This window comes from Trachypithecus francoisi, unplaced genomic scaffold (assembly GCF_009764315.1).
Source record: "Trachypithecus francoisi isolate TF-2019V2 unplaced genomic scaffold, Tfra_2.0 Lachesis_group15, whole genome shotgun sequence".
Lineage (NCBI taxonomy): Eukaryota > Metazoa > Chordata > Mammalia > Primates > Cercopithecidae > Trachypithecus > Trachypithecus francoisi.
Genome location: NW_022681460.1, coordinates 18,938,141 through 18,960,255, shown reverse-complemented (window position 1 = coordinate 18,960,255; position 22,115 = coordinate 18,938,141). Strand labels below are relative to the sequence as shown.

Sequence of the window (22,115 nt, the reverse complement as noted above, 5' to 3'; positions counted from 1 at the left end):
CCTATCTTTTTCCCAGATCAACCTCAAATCCCTTGAACAAACCCCCCCTACACAGTAGTACCTTGGCACAACTAAGATTTTATGAAAGCCAGTGTATGAACTTGCAGAACTAAAGATCACTCCACATTGCCTTAATCCTGGAGTGGACCCTTCTACTCTTCCTTTCTTCCTCCATCTTTTGGATACCAAATAGTTCTGTATATTTTTTAAATGTATATATTAATAAACAGCTTGTGTATGATATAGGTTTGCCTGGTTTCACATATATTTGTCTCTTGTATTTATGTGTTATACTAGGAAAAATTGTGAAGCTCTTTTAGATTGCAAAGATCACAGGCATTCTTAGTTTTTTAATAAAAGTAACTATAATGCCTAAAATGGATTGAGCACTTACTGTGTGTCGGGCAACGTGTTAAGCTCTTTACATGCACTGTTTTATTTAATCATCACCACAACCAATGAGGTGTTTTTATTCACATTTTATGCATGCAGAAAGTGGGCTCAGAGAGATTAATTGCCTCCCTTAGAGTCACACTGACGATGGCAGAGCTCAGATATGAAACCAGTTTCTCAGATGTGTTCGCCCGTGATCCGCTCTTAGCATTACTCCTCAGTAAATGAGAAGCTTTTCTACAAGTACACATGGGGAAGTAAGCAAACAGTCTCAGCAGGCAAAGAGGAAAAGGGAAGATGATTCATCAACATTCAGGACTCAACAGCATTGTTGATCGTTCTATAGCAGCTGTACAGGCCTAACACAGTTCCACTGGGGAACCATCCAAGTGGCAACATCATCTCTGCCTCCGCCACCTCTTAACTTTTTTCTCCTTCCTTTCTCTTCTTTCTCATGGCTTCTACTGCTTCATGGCCCTTTCTCCTGTGTGTTTGTACTTCTCTGTTTCTATGTCGCTGTCTGGCCTCTAGGTTCTCTCTGAATATCTCCCAGTTACACTTCCCTAGGTAGAGTGGATGGTTGGGGTTGTCTCACCCCATGCATTAGTGAGAACTACACACCAGGGCGCCTCGCCTTGGAGGCTCATGGCTGGCTCTCAGCTGTCTGCCTTTGAGTTGGGCTCCAGGCCCTGGTTCATTCGGCTGGGCCAGCATCACATCCTATAAACTATGGAAATTTTATGTAAGATCCCATAGAAGGAGGCCATAAGTGGGACTTGAACTTGTAGGCTTCAGTGAAATAGGGCAATGAAAGCCCAAAGTTTTCCTAAGATGTATCTGACAAAATCATGTAATTTTCAAATACTTTTAATGTGTCTAATATGAAAATTTAAAGATTATATGTTTAAAACTTTAGCAAATAGAAGTATTTGCTAAGAGTAGTTCTAGCAATAAATATGCAAGATATGAAATCTGTGCATACTAGGGAAATTCCAACGTGTTTCTTCAGTGTGCTTGATTAGATCAGGACATTAAACTTAAATTATTAGAAACAACAATAGAGTTGTATACAACATTTAATTAGTTTTCTTAGTCTTCTATTTCATAAACATTTAGTGAGTATGTAAGCAGGCAGTATCTTATGTTTCCATATATTATCAATGAGATTATAAGTGAGACACAGTCCTATATACTTCCCTTTCAGTCCTTTAGAATCTTAACTTTTCATAGTGTAGCAGATACTCAATAAATGACCTGGCCTAATTAATCAGCCCCGATGCCGATTGAGAAGAAAGTACAAATCAAAGAATCTTTTCTTATAAGCATGGAGTCAAGGGGAAGTAATACTATTTCTTTAATGCCTTACACCCGATTTAATATTGTCTGGGTTAAAATAATGGGTTGCAATTATGAAATTTTGGGTCCTTTCTTTCGTTTCACACAGTGTGTTGGCCATACCTTTCACCGGAGCAAATAGACGTATTCAGGAAAAAAACATCTTTGGCTTGCTTTCAGTTTATCTTTTTTTGTGAGGGTTTCACTACTGCATTTGAAATTTGGGCCCATTTTACTTCTACATGGAATGTCAGGCTGTAAAACCCTAATTAAGTTGATGAAAGACTACAAAAGAAACCTAAGGAGCCTGTGAAGAGGAGGGATCAATTCTATCCTTTTTAGTAGTTAAATTTTAGAAGTGTGACTTCCTTGTCCTGCCAGCTCATGAAAACTGGGTCTAGAGAACTTAAATTACTTCATCCCCATCGCCACTCAGCTGGATAATGCCTTAATACTACAAAATTAAAAGCTGGTAGCCTTTTGATGTTTTCAAATATTTGTGTAAGTCGTAAATCTAAGTTAACAAGTTGATTTTATTTGTGACTTTTAAATTGAGGCTCATAGTCTATGCATGCATACACACACGCACACAATGTCTTACAGTTAGCTTTAATGCGGTAAATTATTTCCAGAGGTGATCAGCTGGTGGAATTGGTTAACAATATGACTGTTCCTCTTTACAATTGCTGGATAAACCCCTCCCAATGCTTCATTCAGGGCATTTTGACCACATCATTTTCTTCTTTCTAACTATAACTCATAGAAATCCCATGGGATCAGGAACCCATTTTGAGAAATATGTCAGCAACTTTTGAAATGTAGGAAACTAACCAATTAGTGTCAGCTTTTCCCTTGAGGGAATAAAATAGGAAAAGTTAATATATGCTACAGAGGTTACTTTAGGAGATCCTCTACTAGTGGTACATTGTATAAATTATCATTTTTGACAAAGCTGAAACAAATCATCATAACTATTTTTTTCTGTTTTGATGTTCAGTATATTCCAAAAGCTTTTGAATTTATAAAGTATCTTTGGAAATTTACAGGAATGAAGAATTTACTAAATGTAGTACATTTAATGGGAAAACCAAATAAAACTCAAATATAATCTCTAGGTGTTCTGTAGATTTTTTTATATACCTAGTCTTTCAGAGGCTCATTGGTTTCTATTTTTCTGTGATGTGAATTTAATTAGTTTTAATGTAGATTTAAAATTTAATAAACGTGTGATTACCTGCCATCTGTCAAGCAGTATGCAAGGTGCAAAAACACACACCATGTTCATGTATTCCTTACATACATCCTGTAAGAAATTATCCCAAATTCCAGATAAGAATCACAAAAGCTATGACTCATCCTTAAGTATGTGACGAATCAGTGGCATTGTAGGGATTATAAATCAAGTCATGTGACCCTCAAATCTATTTTACTTCTCAACAAAATTAATTTATAAGAAAAAAATCCTGAAAATACTACCATATACACATTCTTTTGATTGTTGGAAGATCAATAATCTGACTCAGTAAAGGAAGATTTTGTTGCTGACTCATTAAAGGAAAGTGATGCAATGTGTTGGTTAATGCCGTGGGCTTTGGAGTCAGGCCAGCTTGGAGATGAACCCTGGCACCTTGTCTATGGAAAAATGTGGTGACTTTGACTAAAGTTGTTTTTTTAACTTCCAAGCCTCAGTTTCTTCATTTCTCTAACAATTATGATAAAACATATTTTATAGGGTTGTAGCAAGAATTGGTTACAATACTAAAGTCACAGCATTTAGCAGAGTACTCAGCAGATAATACTGATTCTTGGTAACTGTTGGTAATAATAGTGGTGAGTTAGGAAGGTAATTTACAAATCGGTTAAAGATCCTGATTGTTTTGTTCAGGAACATATGAAAGCTTTGTTATTAATAAAATGATACTGATCTCAATGAAGATTTTGAGTGGTAAATGGTCCATAAATAATATCTATAACTTTATGTGATGCTTTAAGATACTCTGAAATACGGAGTCAGATTGGAACATTTTCCAATTATGTCCATATTTTGATTACTGTTGATAATAAATTGGGGGTAGTGGCATGAATAAGTTCTAGACAGTTGAAGCATACCAACCCTTTTAAAAAATATGTGTACAAAAATAATTATGTGTTCTTTGAGTCATTAAAAAAATGTATACAACTAATTTATGGCAGAGGGGTTTGGCTTTTAAAACCATTATTGGTGCATGGACCCTCAATTAGGAATATACTGGATCAATCTTCAGTTACATACATATACACACATATGTATCCAATTAAAGATTGATCATGTTAAAATAAACAAGTTTTTCCAAAATCTAGGCATGATCAGAGTTTTATTTTTTATTTCTTGTAAATATTTTAAAATACTTCTCCATATAGTCTTGGTCAAGAAACATCAAAGTGATTTAAAGGGATAACCTGAATATTTATCTGTAAGCTGTGAGGTCAACGAAGTAAGAAGAACTTTGTGCAAAAATATGAATTTTAAAGATAGTCTTTGCAGAATTAATCTTTTATGAAAATGAACTAGATAAATGTAGACATGGTTCATACTTTCAAGATAAGCTAAATTCCTTTGTCGGGAACTGACTTTTGAAAATGGTATTTGTATTAAATAGGATTAAATGAACTCAAAAAGAAAACTTTCCATTTGTAAACATAAAAGGGTAGTGTGTATGTGTACGAGCATGTTTATATGAGCATGTGTGTTCTGGTTTATATAATCATAACCCTTTTACTTAGTCATCCTTTTAACTAATGAATTTTAATGTTTTAGCCTTTGCTCTTCAATATATTACCTATTTTGTAGGAAAAACATCTCCATTCAAATTATAATCCTGTTTTTATTTTATTTCTCAGATGATGAAACATGCTTGGAATAATTATAAAGGTTATGCCTGGGGATTAAATGAACTGAAACCTATATCAAAAGGAGGCCATTCAAGCAGTTTGTTTGGTGAGTAGATGTGCTTTGGTTTCTTAGTGACTTAGTAACTTCTCAGTAACTTACTAACTTCTCCCCAGTTGCTTCAGCTTATGGATGGTGAAGAAGTCTGTGTAATATGGCCCAGGCCATTTGGTTAGGAAACTTGCACACCTGATGAAATTAGGTAAGGATTGTGCATAGTGTGTCCTTCAGTTAGAGTAGTGGCTGCGTGTTCGAATAACCTGCGTAACTTTAAAGAGTACTGATTCCTGGAGCATACTTATAAAGATTCTCACTTAATGGTTATAGGGTGCAGTATCAGGATTTTTGGCCTGTGGGGTGATTCCCACCATAGAAGCACTTGGTGGGCTGCGCTAACTGCGTCCTGTTAGGTAAAAGCTGTGCCTTTATACATAAGCTGGGCAAGGCTGCCAGCCATGGTGATCTTCACTGTATCTCAATTTTGACTGTAGGTTTCTCCTGTTTGTACCATGGAAGAGAAAGTGAGGATGGATTAGGTTAATTGAACTTCCATTTATCCAATTTTGCACACTTTATTGCATTTGGTTCCTGCAGCAGCCCTCTGTGACTGGTACTGTGGGTGTTAATAACATTCCATTGTGGAAGTAAGAAAACTGAGTAACACAAGGGTTTCATGGATTCTTTGGGTCACAGAGCTGCCCAGTATCCTCCTACTGCACTTGATTTCTTTCTAATCCTTAAAATTTGTCTGTAAGTAACAGGATGAAGGAATACAGTGTTACTCAGGAACTTCTGAATTCGACAATAGAACACTTTCTATACTTTAACTGAAAATGTTAAATAATAGCAATTCACATAATAGTTTCAGCTCACATTTATTGAGCACTTACTGTGTGCCAAGTGCCATTCATGCATTATCTCATTTAGCCTCATTAAAATATAATTTTATAGGTGAGAAAAATGAGGCCCAGAGAATAGTTTTCCCAGAGATAGCCACCTACGAACTGGCAGAGCTGGGACTTGAACCCTGGGGTGGCTAACATTAGAGTCCATGCTCCTAATTCTGACATGTTGCTTTTCCATTTATTTAGAACCTTCCATATGTTTGGCTTTACTTGTAGCACTGGTGATAATGAAAATAATACAAGTGTTTGCACGGGTCTTTACACAGGTATTTGCCTAGTACACAACATATAAAATGTAAATAGTGAATTATCAGTGCACCAGGTGGTTCAATATATACTTCCATGAAGTTCTGAGGAACCAGTAGGACCTCACATTGGGAGAAGGGCATTGCAGGGTTTGCAGGAACAGGTAGAAGGAGCTGGGAAAAGTAGAAGAAAAGAGACTGTTGGTCTATCAGAGTGACACAGTTTTGAGATGAATAGAGCCTGTACCTGAAGTAGAGGCAGTAGAAGTAATTCCAGACACTTCTAAAGTAGTGTTTTTAGGATCCAGCTCCCAGTTAACATGGGTAAGGGAGAGGTATGAATTGAAGAGAGAAACTCTGAAACTTCATGCAGAGCCAGAGGCCTTTATTTTTTCATTGTTTATTATAAGATTTTTTTAAAAAATTATAACTCCATTTTGCTTTTATCTGTATAAAAGTCATTCGTACCCTTAAGAAATCAGTTAATGTGTTAAATTGCCGTAACCTTTATCAGAGGGATTGTTTGGTTTTCTGTTAAAACGTTTACGATTTTAAAATTTGTTATTGAACATTAAAAATATGCTAGGTCTCTTAGGCCTGACTTTTGTTTTTTGGTTTTCATTGGCTTTTTCAGTAAAAAAACACTTTTCATAATCAAGATAAGAACTTGCTCTTAGAAAAAGAGCTACAGGTATTAGCATAAGGAAATGAAATGTTAATAATTCAAATGGTATTTAATCTCATTCCATCTTCAAATTAAAATAAGATGCATAATGATTTTCTTATTATAGAAATACCAATATAGTGGAACTTGTTACAAAGGCAGACAAAGTTTTCATTTTTACAGATGAGAAAAACTTTTAACTGACTTCTTTAGCCCGCTTCTCAGTCAGATTTCTTATCTGTGTAATATATAGTCCCGTATATTCACTCAGCAAACCAGGCAGAAGATACGAAAATGTGAGTTCTTCACCACCTGGCTTCTTAGGAAATAGTTTTTCTTTTGAGATAAGTGATTTTGAGTTTTAACCCTAAAAACAACCTTTTTGGAGAAAGTATTAGGCATTATGAATCTTTTCCCAGTTATTAGCTATTGGGGAACTCTTCAGGTCTGCTTCCTTCTCATGGTTGTTTCTCACCAGTTATGTTGAACCTTCCATCTTTTTCATAGACAAAGACTGGTTCCTTCCTAAACAACTTTAATGAATATAAAAAAGCATCTTAAATATTCCTGATCTCCCAATTCCATCTTAAACAGGAAACTAGAACTATTTATTTCAGTATTTCAGTGGTAAAAAAGATTTCAAGTAAAACTGCACCTCAAAGAGAGGTATTTTGTGCTTGACCAATTATTCTCATGTAAAGCTACAATACAAGAAATAAAAATATTAACTTAAGGCTGTTAATAACTTAGAAATGAAATATCAATGAAAATATGAAGCTGATACCATATTTCAAAATGCCCACTTTAAAATATTCCCTCCAGTGTCTCTCTGAATCCATAGTTCTAGCTTCAAAAAAGTTAAAGGAAATTGGATTACAGTAAAACATTTCACAAAAATGCAAATGTCTTCAGGTTTCTTTCTCCTTATCATTAGATAAGATTTACAATTTTTATCTTTTTGAAAATCAAGTGTTTTAATATTCTGTTATTTATAGTTTTCTAATAACTTCTCAACTTGGCATTTGAAAGGCATGTGCCAGTGAAATAATTTTCATTTATATTTATAGATTCGGTCTTGGATCGTCCAGAATGCTAATTATATATAGGAAGTGTAGTGCCCAGTCTTTCAGCAGCCATTCATTGTGCACCTGAGTGTAGGATCAGCTGCCTGCCACTTGCGCAGTCAATAACAAGGATGAAGTTCAGTGAAAGGAAAATGACTTTTATTTCCAAAGCTAGAGGTGGCAGGCTTACTCCTCTAGAAACTGCTTCAAACTTGAGGCTGGGAAGAGGATCTTAAAAATGGAACTTGAACTGGGAGGCATATGGGAAGGGTGCCTGAGTGTAAGGTCTGCGTGTCTTGTTCTGGTGGCTTTCTCTAGCTGTAGTCCACCTGGAGTTCAGGCTGACGTTCTATCAACAATGGCTGGGTTGCTGACTAACTGCCTTGAGCTAGTCTCTGAAATTTTGCAGCTGGGTCTCCATGCTTGATCTGTCACAAGATTAGCCCCTGGAACTTCTACATAATTAGATCCAAGTATACAATTACGTAAATGTTGATGTGGTAAAAGAGTGCATCGTGGGAAAGGGAAGGGAGTGAACTTTCAAAGCATGTTTCAGGGGCATACTTTAAGACGAAGGAAAAAGGTTTCTACAGTTTGCTTCAAGGTTACATCTTGAGACTGGAAGAAAGGACGAAGAGAAACATTTTAAAATGCGTTTTGAAGCTGAACTACTCAATTACAGTTGGTCATCATTGTCACAATTCCACAGGACAGCATAAGGAATCTGGAGATAAGTAAGACGTGACTTGTTTGTTCTAAGTTGATAGTGCATCCCTCATGCCTCTAATTCCAGTACTTTGGAAGGCCAAGGTGGGAGTATTGCTTGAGGCCAGGAGTTTGAGACCAGCCTGAACAACACACCAAGACTCATCTCTACAAAAAAAATTTAAAAATTAGCCAGGTATGGTGGCACACACCTATAATCCCAGCTACTCAGGAGGCTGAGGCAGTAGAATCACTTGTGCCTAGAAGTCTGGGGCTGCAGTGAGCTATGATTGTACCACTGTACTCCACCCTGGGCGACAGAGCAAGACCCTGACTCAAAAGAAGAAAAAAGTTGATAGACTAAAAGATGCACATGTGTAATTTTAATACAAGATAGAAGGTGATGAATGCCAGGGCAACATGAAGTCTCCATGTCATTGGAATTCAGAGGAAGTAAACCACAGAGGTCAGGACTTGTAGAGGATGGAGGGCAGTTAGCATCAGTCAGAGTTCATACGGGGGTGAAATTTCATTTTAGAGTAATGTCTTCTTAGAACTATCACTAAACAATTTTAGATCTAATTATATTTAGAGTTTTGCACAGGTGCACTTTGATTACATTAGTCTTAATAAGTCTGTTCTCCATAGTTTTAGGCCTATTCTTTTCTTGCTAGAGAATACAATCACAGGCCGGGTGCGGTGGCTCACGCCTGTAATCCCAGCACTTTGGGAGGCCTAGGTGGGTGGATCAGGAGGTCAAGAGATTGAGACCATCCTGGCCAACATGGTGAAACCCCCTCTCTACTAAAAACACAAAAATTAGCCCATCATGGTGACATGCGCCTATAATCCCAGCTACTCAGGAGGCTAAGGTAGGAGAATCACTTGAGCCCAGGAGATGAAGGTTGCAGTGAGCTGAGATTGCGCAGCTGCACTCCAGCCTGGGCAACACAGCGAGACTCCATCTCCAAAAAAAAAAAAAAAAAAAAAAACGGAAAGAAAAGAGAGAGAATGCAATCACAAATGAAATTTCTAAGAGAAATTTCTGAGACATTTATTTTTTATAACTCAGAAGAAACTTTAAAGATTAGTATATCAGTCAATAGCCTGTGATAATTTTTAGTTTGGTGCCGTTTTATGCTTTCATTGAAAGCATTTTAGACTATGTTTAATATTATTGCTTATTAATAAATCCAGTATTACCCTCTCCCTGTCTTAGGTGTGGTCAATTTACATATATTTTATCTAGCCAAAGTATTTTATCACATATTTTTCTGCTATTTTCAGGTAACATCAAAGGAGCAACTATAGTAGATGCCCTGGATACACTTTTTATTATGGAAATGAAAAATGAATTTGAAGAAGCAAAATCATGGGTTGAAGAAAATTTAGATTTTAATGTGGTAAGTTAAATAAGAGTTGCTAATTCAGTCCTTAAATTTCAGTTAGCATGGATAAATTCTGTAGTGGACCCTATTATTGTAATGTACTCTAACAAAAATAATGCAACTTTAGATAGTACAAATATTATTATCTTATACTGTGTTCTTAAATTGTCCTCACTTACTACACAAATTTGTGTCTTATTTTTTGGCAAGTTAAGGGTAAGAGAAAATAAATTAGTATTTATGGAGACCTACGTGTGCCTAGTATTCTTGTTCAGTCCTACCGCAATGCTATGAGATGGGCATTAATTTCACACCTTTGTATATTAAACATCTGCACCTCAGAGGCTTACTCTAGACTGCACAGCTGGTTGTGTGTCAAGAGCTGTGATTCTGATATAGGTCCGTGGGGCTCCAGTGCTTATGCTTTCACACGGTGTCATGGTGTCTCCAGCAGCAGCAGCAGCTTTCATTTTCCCGTAAAGAAAGCTTCAAATTTTGTAGATCTTATACACCTCTCAGTAAAAACAATTTGATTATATATGTGATATATGTTTTTAAATTTTGTGTGCTATCATTCTCAGCAAATATTTCAAGGCCCATTGTATACTGAGGGAAAGAACCAGAATTAAGGATAGTGAATACTTCTAATACTTCTTGATAATTTCAGCTGGGGAGGACTACATCTTATCAGCTCTGATTTGATAGTCGTTGTTTTACTTTATAATGATATTGACAAAGAACTTATTCTAAGAAAAGAAAGCATGTAGGTCATGGAATTTTTTAGTCATTCACTTAAGTGTGCGCTGTCGGTATTTCTAATCTGAGAGCACTTTGCAGAAATTCTCGTAAGTCTCTTGGGCAAGCATTTGATAGTATCTGTAAATCCCAGTCACCATGCACAAGTAACATTCTATATGTTGAAAGTGGACAAAGAGAATTTCCCACTGTTGCCTCTGCTTTGTGGCACTCTTGCTCTCAGAGACCAAATGAGGACACCAGTTGTTAGGCAGAATATTAAGGATCAGTAAAGCTAAGTATTTCCCCCATCTATTTCAATTAAAAACTTATATACATTAAAAGTTTAATATTTTGTTTCTACTCCCCTAATTAATTGCTATATATACCACATTTGGGGCACCTTAAAGACAGGCAGATGAGTCTGTGTTTAATTTGCCTAATAATTGAATCTAGAATATAAAGGAGACAATATTCCAATCAATGTTAAGGAACCTTGGGGATCAATGTGTTAAACCCTTCTATTTTAAACGTGAGAGAACAGGCATAAGGAGCTAGTGATTTGCTCAAGGTTATGGAGCTATTTGATTAGAGTGACCTGTGGTAATGCTGATATTGATAGAGCTAAACATGAAAAATTAAAGCACTGGAAAAAAACTGTTTCATTTTGGAGGCTTGCTTTCTTAATAATACTTCTGTGGGCCGGGCATGGTGGCTCACACCTGTAATCCCAGCACTTTGGGAGGCCAAGGCAGGCAAATCACGAGGTCAGGAGTTTGAGACCAGCCTGGGGTTGCAGTGAGCCGAGATTGCACCACTGCACTCCAGCCTGGGCGACACAGAGAGAGTCAGACTCAAAAAAAAAAAAAAAAAGAAAAGTTAATGCATCTAAATTTATTGCAAAGGGATAATAAAAACAAAACAAACACTATTGTTGAGAGTTGGCTTATCCTATGGTGCTCCTAAGTATAAACAAATTTTATACTCAAGAATAAATTTGTTAATGTGAAATATCCAATTTATATCACCGAAAAATGTAAAGTTTTCTATTGGTTTATACTGTAATTAACTAAAACTCATTTTCTTTTCATTAGGGCATAGGAAGTTGATTCATTTTGCATACTTGGTAGCACAAAGTTCAAATGACTTTAATAGATGGCTTAAAATAAGTCACTGGGATAATATGTTCTGGGGAGTAAGGAGCAAGGACTTCACAGAAGGAGCTTGTATTCAGTTCAGGTATCTGTAGAAGCACATAGATATTGGGAGAAAACCCTAAGTATTGACTCCATGAATAAGTTTTCTAATTTTAGCTCAAAGTAATCTTAGGACAAAGAATCTAAAACTGATTCTTGGTTAGTCACTCTTCGTTCACTCATGTATTATTTACTAAGTATCTTCTAAGGATCAAGTATTTACTCTTATGGGCATTTAGTCTAGCAGGAAAAGTAGAGAACCTTAGCTAGTGCCAGGCTATCTCAGTAGGAAAGAAATGAAAGAGGAAACTACTATTTGACCAGGCGTGGTGGCTCACACCTGTAATCCCAACACTTTGAGAGGCCCAGGCTTGTGGATTTCTTGAGCCCAGGAGTTCAAGACCAGCCTGGGCAGCACAATAAGACCTCTCCCACCCCATATCTATTTAAAAAAAAAAAAAAAAAACTCCAGCCTGGGCAACAGAGTGAGACTCTGTCTCAAAAAATAAAAAAATTAGTGGTTTGTGATACATCCCAAGTATTATGATATGTGATTTTTTTTCATGGGTGTATCTTGTTTAATCTTTGTGACAAGCATACAGAGTAGTAACTGATATTTTTCCCTATATTTATAGATGAATAAGTGGTTAATTAGTCTGCCCCAAATTATGCAGCAAGATCTCAGGTTTGAACACAGTCTGCCTAACTCAGTGACCTTGTGTTTTTTTAATTGAAGAAGAAATGCAAAGAGTTGAGAAATTATATAGACAGCCAGAGAATTTGAGTCCTCTGAGGTTAGGCATGTCATCTTAATATTAGAGTACTAATTAGAGTGTATTGTTCAATAGTGATTTGATAAATGTTTGTTAAATGAAAGAGAAGTTAAGCTATCTTGTCCTACTTCCTGACAGCCTATGCTATACTCAGCTAGAAGAAGAGCTCAGGTGGAAGGGTAGCTGTATTGTGTCATCTGTTTATATAGTTACAGATGATCTGGAGTTCAAATCAGTTGGTCTACCTGTTATTACCTAACCTATTTCCAGAATAGATTTGTAGTGGCCCCTGACTGACAACAGGAAGATCAGTCACATAAGAACAAGTGATCAAGGGTTTCCTATTTGGGTATTTCTGATTTCAATTGTGTTTTTACTGACACTTAAAACAATGTTGGTTACCTAGAACCTCACATGAGAAATATTGAAAACTATCTTCTGTAATGAATTTTATAGAATATATAGAATTTTTCTCCAGATAACAATTTCTTATATTAACCCTTTGTAAAAGCTAAAGCTGTGTAGAAATTTTCCTTAAAGCCATATTTCTAGACTGCGGTAAAGCGATATCTGAGTGTGAGAGGCAGAGCCTTGAGCATGGCAAAGGATAGATGATCAGCCTGCTGTAGACACTAACTAGCAACACACTGCAACTGTGATCTTTGGCAAGCATCTGGATCATGCCTTTGGTTGTAATGAACACTTTGTGTTTTGGAGAACAGAAGTACTGGTGGCAACGGTGACTTTTTTTTTTTCTTCAATGTAAAGATCCAGATTGTTTGCATATCCAGTTGGAATGCCCTCCTACTTTTCAAGAAAGTTAAGTTGTAGGGTTCCCTGTCAGGAGGATATATGTTGACTTCAAAAAGCAACTTTGGATCTTCTCAAATGCGTGACTGAGTACTTGGCTTAGGTCCAGAGTTCCATACTATAGAGCATGAAAGAAGTTACTTTTGCCCTAGTGTTGCTCCTGAGAAAGGTCTGTTTTAGAGCCACATTACATCCTGATGGGTGCAGATAACTAAATTAATTATCCTGTTAAATGAAGTTATTGAGTGTGTTCCATCTGAATGCTAGGGAATACCTGCCAAGAGTGATGATTTGGGTTTTGGTTTTAAGAGGATACTGTGCTGTTCTCTCTGATGGTAATTAGGGCTGCTGCTTGAGAGCCTCTGTACCTGCATGGTAAAACCAATCTATTAACATAGAGAAAATAGGTATTTGCATATCTTTGTGGCCCACAGAACTTGCACTTTGTTAGTGGTCTTAAGAGGTTTGTCACATTGCTTAAATAGGAAGCCAAAGGCTCTTCGGACACACTGTGACACACTGACTTACACTGTGAAATATTGCAATTTAATCTGTTTAAAGGGAGTTGTATGCTTTTAATCCTCAAAGTGGTAATCCAGCACACGCTTTGAAGTATCATTTATAAATAAAGGTGTATGCTAAGCCTAAACATAGGCAGGGCTTATTGGTAGTTACCAGTCTTTAATCAATGGCTTTGAAAAGTCTCATGTTGCTTCTGACAAAGCCATTGATTAAAGATAAAGCATCGTTATCATGTGTTAGTAATGGAGCAGTTGTTAGTTATTTACATTGGATTGTAGTGAAACAGTTGATATTAAACAGAAATACTGCATTGGTGTGTAGTGGGCAGTTATTAAAGCTTGCTTGATTCTCATGTGTGATAACAGCCCTGTACCCAGGCTCATAATTCACTAAGTAGAAAGCTGATACAGAGTTTGGAGGAATAGCTAGCAAAAGAATAGCCACTGATTGTAGGGATCAGAGAATTGTCCTTTTAAAAACGAAAACTATTACACCTTGAGTTCACTCTGAAAATTAAACACTCAGAATAGAATTTAAATATTTCTGAAAAGTTCTTTCCCAAGAAATATTTTTCCATTTAATGCAGTCAATCAGATCTGTTATGCTGTATGGAATCATAAGCTAATAATTAAGAATTCTAATACAAATGCAACTCTAAATAAACATCATAAGGCTTGAAGGTTCAAAGAAACAATATATATGTTCCTCGGAAAAAGCTTGTGTCTTTATATAGCTCCTCAAGCAAAAGGAAACTGGCTGAATCTGCACCAAAACTTAAATTTGTTATTTTCGTTGTCGATTCTGTTATTTCACTTACTGAAATCTATTAAAATAGATTATCGTATAGCTAATTTTGGTGAATAAGTTGCCTATAAAAATATCAAATTTCAGAGTTGTTTAAAGTGCTGTCTTCTCTAGTGTGAAGGGGTTGGTCTTTCAGATACTTATTTGAAAACAGGTTTTGAAGTGTTCATTTTCTTTGTTGCCTACATGGGGTTAGATACTTCCTGTCCATGATCTCAGGATACGTTGGTTCGGAAGAAGCCTTTCTTAGCAGAGAGATGGAACATGATGTTAGGATTGGAGGAGGGAAGCATACAAAATAATTTATAAATTGGACTCTTTTTTTCATGTTAGCAGTCTTTATCACTTTATCTCATATGTTTACATACATGTATACTAAATGAGTAGACAAAAATATACAGAAAAGGGATACATTTAAGGTGGAAGTTATCAATCTAAAACACCCAAGACAATGATAGAGATTAGTACTGAGAGATAATTTTTTCATGATTTGTAATACTCGCCTCTTGATTTTAGGTGTAAATTTAGGCATACCATATATTCAATTTATAGATGAATCTGGTTTAGTGTGTTCTTTGATTCAGTGGTCATTGATATAAGTAAATCAAAATGAAAGAACAATTTCTCCAATTCTTACTTTTTTATTGGTAGGTCTTAACCAAAAATTTCCAACCTTTTCTTGTTTATTGGTTGACATTAACTAATAGGTACATGGAATTTAAATAAAAGATGGGATCTACTTAAACTACCACTCACGTAAGACTGTGTACTAGAAGCCACTGAATACATGGGGCATACCGGAATGCAATCTTGAAGATTTGAAGGGGAAGTTAATTTTATTTTAAAACAAACTCAGGTAGACTGCAAAATTCACATTGTTAGGATAAATCTCATAAGATTTAGTGTTACAGGCTGCTTTGTCTACCTGCTGTCCCCCCCCCCCCCCAATACCTCCTCTGTCATCAGGATAAGTCAGTAGAAAACTTTTAGAACATCAAGATTATTAATAAGAATATATTTATTTAAATTTAATATTTTAATGGCAATTAGAATCAGAAGTTTATAGAAATGGCCTGAGACCCTCAATTGTAGAAATTCACTTTTGAAAATTCAGATTTCATATAAAATATATCAAGCCCCAAAGGAAGTTGGTCAACTTCTGTATTTCAAAAGAGGATTTTTAAGCCCTTGAGAAATAAGACCTCAAGTAGGCCAAAGAAGGTGAGTATTTATGACTCTAGAGTTTCTGATTTTCCAGTGACCCTGGGAAGGTAGGTTTTAGTTCATTTAGGCTGAGCTGCACAGTGATAGCAGCAACAACTGTCTATTGAGTGCGTTATTTGGGCCAGCTATTGTGTACATTACTTTACGTCATGGAGGAATGCTTTGTCCCTTTCTACATATGACGAAACCAAGACTTGGAATAAATTAGTTACCTGGGACCTCAAACTCAGGTGGCTTCCAAATCAACCTTCAATCCCAGGTCTTTCTGATTTCTGCAGTTTATAGTCTGCTGCTCCAGGATAGCCAACCAATTCGGTGTGGTGAGAGGATTTTTATCTTCTTAGTCTTTTTCATCTACGGATCTGTAAAGAGTGAACTAAAGGGTCTAAATTTCAAACTTTTGGCCTAAAGACTGTTAGATCCATGAAATCCAGAGTTATAGCAAGTTACCTTGAGTATGGCACTTTGCAGGGTCATTTCTCAATATTGTACAGTACAAGATAAATAAAATTTAGGTTTTAGAATATGTAATTGAATCAATAACTGGTTGAATAACTGCATCCAACAGTTGATTGATGTCTTGCTGAAGATATATTTCTGGCGGTGTTTGACATAACTCAGACCTCCATGCTGCAATAATTTTTATCAGATGTCTATATAAAGGTCATGATTATCCAGATTTTCACAGGAGGAAGAGAAAATGCGTTATGTAAAGAATCTATAGCCAGAATAAGAATATAAGATCATCTTATAAGTCTTCAATAGGCAGAAATGTGGGAAACTGTTTCCAGGTTTAAAAACTGAAAAACACAAGTACTAATTGAGAGGAATGTGATTTGAGGGTTTAAGCTTATTACATTTTATTATTAGATATTATTACTCTTAAACATAGGAAACATAGTCACGTGAACCAAACTAAATGTATGGTTTATCTTCCCTTTTCCTTATCAGTAATTTTGTAGAACATTAAAGCCTTTGCCAATATTTATGTAAAACTCATTCAGAGTGATAGACCTCAAAGTTAAATTACACCTATATAGAGTACTTTTAATCAGATTGTATCAGGTGCACATTACAAATTATAAAATACAGTTAAACACACCAGTCTTATTTTGTGATGTTTTTGCCTAACTTGGACCTAATAATTCTGTCTCCTAACTTGTTTTCATAATTGTCCTTTTATAGGAATTTTTTTTGAATTTTTTTAATTTAAGCAATTATTTGGCTTTAATTGTTAGATCCTTAAACCTTTTTACAGAGAGCATGTAAGGATAAAATGAATACTTATCACCTTTTTTTGTGGAAATGTTTTATCCCACTAAAATGTAGACTTAAGTGACCTTGAGGACCTTATCAGTCTTGATTGCCATTTCCCTATAACCTAGGACAGGATCTGGCACATAGTAGTTGCTTAATAAATGCTTGTTAAAGGAAATAATATCTCATGATTTTGACTAAGTTTATCTGCCAGATATTGACTCCATACATTTTAAATTGCTGTGAGTCCCATGATTATTAGTGAGTGGTTTGATGTTAGGCAAAAGTGAACAACTACTCAGTAGGCCCAATGAACATGAAAAGAAGGTAACTAAAGCTTGAAATGTACTTTATAATCTAAGTAGTAGGTTAGCTATTCTAACTTATCTAGTAACAGAATGTAAGACAGATCTATTTACTAATCGAACATAAAATATTGGCAATCATTACTAATTATATGACCATGAATAAAGAGACTTGGAGCATTATCATGTGAGGTGTATAGAAGTCAGACTAGCAGAGCCCTGCATCAGGAGTCACAGTACTCAAGTTCAAATCCTGCTTCTACCAATTATTAGTTGTCTGAACTTCAAAAAGTAACATTAACCACTATAAGTCTCGGCTTCAGCATTTTAAAATGGACATAAGAATAGTAATTAATTCATAAGGTCATTGTGAGGACTAAAAGAGATAATCTATATAAAGACATTAGCACAGCACCTGGTACGTTGTAAATAAGAAAAGCAAGCTATTATTGATGTAAATAAGGACTATTTCACCATGGTATAGCATACATGATTATTATCATGTCCTTTATGCGAAGATAAATTGTATTCTCAGAGATGAGAAGAACAATCCCAAGCCACAGGCAAAAAGTTGGAAACCAGCACTAGGACCCAAGTCCTCGGACTTCAAATCCTATTTGCAGTCCAGCTGTGCAACATAATGAAAAGATTCCTAGACTAATGTGGAACTACTAGATACCTAGACTAATGTAGGCTGAATGGCCTTTCAGGAATAAGAAGCAGGCAAACGAATAAAATAAAGGAGAATGCAGATCAGAAAAAAAAATGCCCTGGCCCCATTGCGTTTACACAAATAGGGAATATCAAGTATTGCATCTGCTGTTGAAGAGAGAGGAAAGAACTTTAGTTTACAAATATTTTTATAGTTTTGTTTAGGAGTCAAAAGTATTTTTATCTATTGTGTTAGTCCATTTTCACACTGCTGATAAAAACATACCTGAGACTGGGAAGAAAAAGAGGTTTAGTGGACTTACAGTTTTACATGGCTGGGGAGGCCTAACAATCATGGCGGAAGGCAAGGAGCAAGTCACATCTTACATGGATGGCCACAGGCAAAGAGAGAAAGAGCTTGTGCAGGGAAACTCCCTTTTTAAAACCATCAGATCTCATGAGACTTATTCACTATCACAACAACAGCACGAGAAAGAGCCCCCCCCCCACCATGATTCAATTATCTCCCATGCGGTCCATCCCACAACATGTGTAAATAATGGGAGCTACAAGATGAGATTTTGGTGGGGACACAGAGACACACCATATCCTTTATTTTAAGTATGTTTTTCCTTTATTTTAAAAAATTGTCATATAATGATTGTATGATTTTGGGGGTCCATTAGTGATGTTTTGACATATATAATGCACAGTGATATTTAATACTTTAATTTTAAAAGGGAGAGCGTTTCCCCTGTATATAAATTTCTCTGGGCAAGCGTAAGATTTGAACAAAATTTAAGTATTTAGTATAATGTATCACAATTATGGTTTTCTGAAATGTGTACTATCATGTTTGATTTTTTTTTTCCCATAGAATGCTGAAATTTCTGTCTTTGAAGTAAATATACGCTTTGTTGGTGGACTACTCTCAGCCTACTATCTGTCTGGAGAAGAGGTAAGATGAAAAGTGGTATATAAATGTGAATTATAAAGTGTCTTAAACTAAATTTTTGGTAAAATATGCCATTTGTGACATATACTTAGAAGGAATCTATGGAATTTTTATATTTCAATGAAGCTGTAGCTTACACTGAGTTTCTTATAATATGTGCTAATTAAATGAGCAAGCTGGGAAAGTTTGGCAGAACATATTGTCAGCAAATGTTAATGCCTTTAAAAACTGGCACTATTGTGTTATGTATGGTGTGATTATAGCCACAAATTATATGTGCCTATGGACAAATTAAAGAAGTTTAGTGTAGTGGCAGGCTTGTGGATGAATTTTTTTCTTTAAGAATTATTTTAATGTTAATATAAATAAAAACTTTTTTAAATGAAGGCTGGCAAGCAAGATATAAAAATTATAGTTTTTATGTAATTGAGGGAGTGAGACACTTAGCTACCACGTAAACAGTCCTAAAGGCCAGCATCCCTGTATCAAGTGCTTTGGAGCTCTTCCTGAGTCAAGGCTTCATTAATTATCCACTGCTTGGAGCAAGGCAGGAATTTTAAATTTAACTGCCTTTTATTGATAGATTAAGAAAGGATTTTTGTATCCTCTTAAAGGCCACTGATGCTATTTTCTTGAAAGGTTTTGGACAACTTTAGGAATATCGTAAGTGTCCACTAAGGGTTGTTGGAATGGGCCTCATCTTTAATGTTGACAGTGTTAAATGCTGACATTATGGAAAAACTGTCACGTACTTCAGTTGCACCTCAATCAGATTTGAATTAGCCTCAGCATTCCAACTGGGGAAAGAGTAGATCTTACCCAATGCAGTATTTCATGTATTGCTATGCTCCTTCAAACAGATTTAAGCAGAGCAATAAATGTTTAATGAGAAAAACTGTTTGACTTTGTTTGTGTCTCTCAAGTACTTTCTTAACCACAACATACAACCCTCACAATCTTACATTTCTTCTCTGTTTAGATTTTATTCTACCTTAGATCTTTCCAAAGTAAATAGGTGACTTCTGTATTCCTCTGTATCTCTCCTGTTTTAGTGTTAAATGTTGTTCATTGTGGACTCTGTTACCTTCTCAGCCAGGGTAATGTGATCCGCCGGTGCATTATGCCTCTTCCTCCCTTTTTTCGATTTTTCCACTGCCAAATAACTTCATTTGTTCAGTTCAGTTTAGGGTATAGTAAGGATTAAGCCAAAACCAAAATACCCCAGGACACTATATTTTTTAAAAGTTATGTTTAAAATTAACTGATGTTATTTTAGTTAACAGGTTTCTGCTTTTAGAATACTTGTCCTTGAGTATCCAATGCCAGGATATTCTCATTGCTTTGGTAATGCTATACTAAGATGACCTTGGTTTTAACTTCTTCCATAATTTATGTGGAGGTGAGACAATTTGGAGGAAATAAGGATTGCATCCTTTTGTGTCTGGGCTCAATTAGGATAATAGAGCATACAGAGAAAAACACATATGTATTAGGATACTTTTTCACTCAGTGTTTTAAGTTTACATGTATATATGTCTTTCTATATATGTGTATACTTGATATGTGTATATATATATATATAATTATAATACCCACATATTATAGTTTGCCTATAGATGAAATAATTTGCCTAAGACTTTGTAAGGATATTTTTAATTCTGTACAGTGAACTTTAGTAAACAAGTAGCTACAAAGAACACTTCCGTTGCAAATAAGTATTCTTTCAGTCTGTCTGCTTTGTCCTCATCACTGTACAAACATGTTTTTATATTACATGTAGGTTTTTTGTATTTTTATTTTTATGATAAAAATTTAAGATTTTCTTCTTTTATTTTTGTATCTGTAGAGTGCTTTAGTTATAGGGACCCATATTCTTAGCATGTTTTTTCTTATAATTTCTAAACATTGGACAATTAGATTATTTTCAGTATCTTTTTATTTTGAATAATATTGCTATAATCAATAATATTTATTCTCTGAAGTGGCGTTGGCAGGTGAGAAGTGATTAATACTGGATTGTTTTAACATCATCACTTACCTATTTCTCCCAATTACTTAGTCCCTGACAATTGATTTTCATTTGATGAATGCATTCAGGGGAATTGGCCATTAGGAATGTGATCCAGAAAATTTATTTTACCCCAGGTCTGTTCTTGAGCTATTTGTATTCATATCAAAATGTTTTTAAATGAGCATTCATGTAATAGAACACCAACATAGCAAATTATGAATAAGTTGGTTTTAAATAGTTGATAAAGTTTTATACCACACACTTTTTATGTAGATCAGACAATTTACTAAGGTGTCTAAGACAATTCATCTTCCTGTGTATCTCATAGGGGGACTTTTAAACCACCATGATTTAACATTGATTTCATCACCGAGGCTCAGGAGTATTTTAAGAACAAATCACCATCAGAAGTAGATAGACCCCACATTGATATCAGCTCAAGATTCTTAAATTTATATTGCAAACGCAGGAGAAGAAGTACCACTGATTTGTGACACGTGTTTCAGGAAAGTTACAGTTAGAAACAATGAACAATAGTTAAGAATCCCAGCAGAAGTCTAAGCTATTATCGAAAAACTAATAGAAACATGAAGTACCTGTAGTAAACTTTGATTACAGGTGCATATTCAAAAATTTGAAACCTCCTAGCTCAGTTAAAATATTTTGTAGCACCATAAAAAAGTCAATCCTCAGTATTTTCAAATGTTATGTAAGAAACTCAACCACGAGAATTACAAACAGATAGGATGGAGATGCGATGAATATTAAATAGGAAGGATCAGTATTAAAAGTAAATTTAAAAGGTAGCACTGCTCTATTATAAGCTGGAAGGGAACTAAAATTCTCAACTAGAGATGGTAAATATAGCAGCACCTAGAATATGATTACCCAAAATATGTTCTAAAGACCACTAGTTTCTTTTGATATGGCAGGATAAATCTGTATCTGTGTAGATACTAAAAATATGTTTGGGAAGAGCTACATCCTGTATTCTTTCTTGGAAATTTAGAATGCACAAAAAAAGCGAATTAACTTTTATTTACCCTCACATTTTCCACACCTACTTAACAATAGCCTTCCTCTATTTAAAAAAAAAATAAAGTGACATCTGCTAACAGTAAATTATAATTATTTTTCAGAACAATTTTTGGAAATACTACTACAGAATAAGAGTAAAGCAAAGATGATATTGAAATTGACAAGTGCAAAAACGTGTAAAATATGACATTGCAAGAGAAGGTGAC

At 35.3% G+C, this 22,115-nt stretch overlaps 1 protein-coding gene across 3 annotated transcripts in view; it reads left to right on the top strand.

Moving 5' to 3' along the window:
• The window catches only part of MAN1A1 (mannosidase alpha class 1A member 1), a 167,756-nt gene that overhangs the window by 38,903 nt on the left and 106,738 nt on the right, over positions 1-22,115 (top strand). For all 3 annotated transcript variants that reach the window (XM_033234426.1, XM_033234427.1, XM_033234428.1), the window contains exons 3-5: positions 4,609-4,705; positions 9,528-9,643; positions 18,783-18,863. In XM_033234426.1, the coding sequence (XP_033090317.1) occupies positions 4,609-4,705; positions 9,528-9,643; positions 18,783-18,863 (294 nt within the window). The remainder of the gene's footprint in view (positions 1-4,608; positions 4,706-9,527; positions 9,644-18,782; positions 18,864-22,115) is intronic.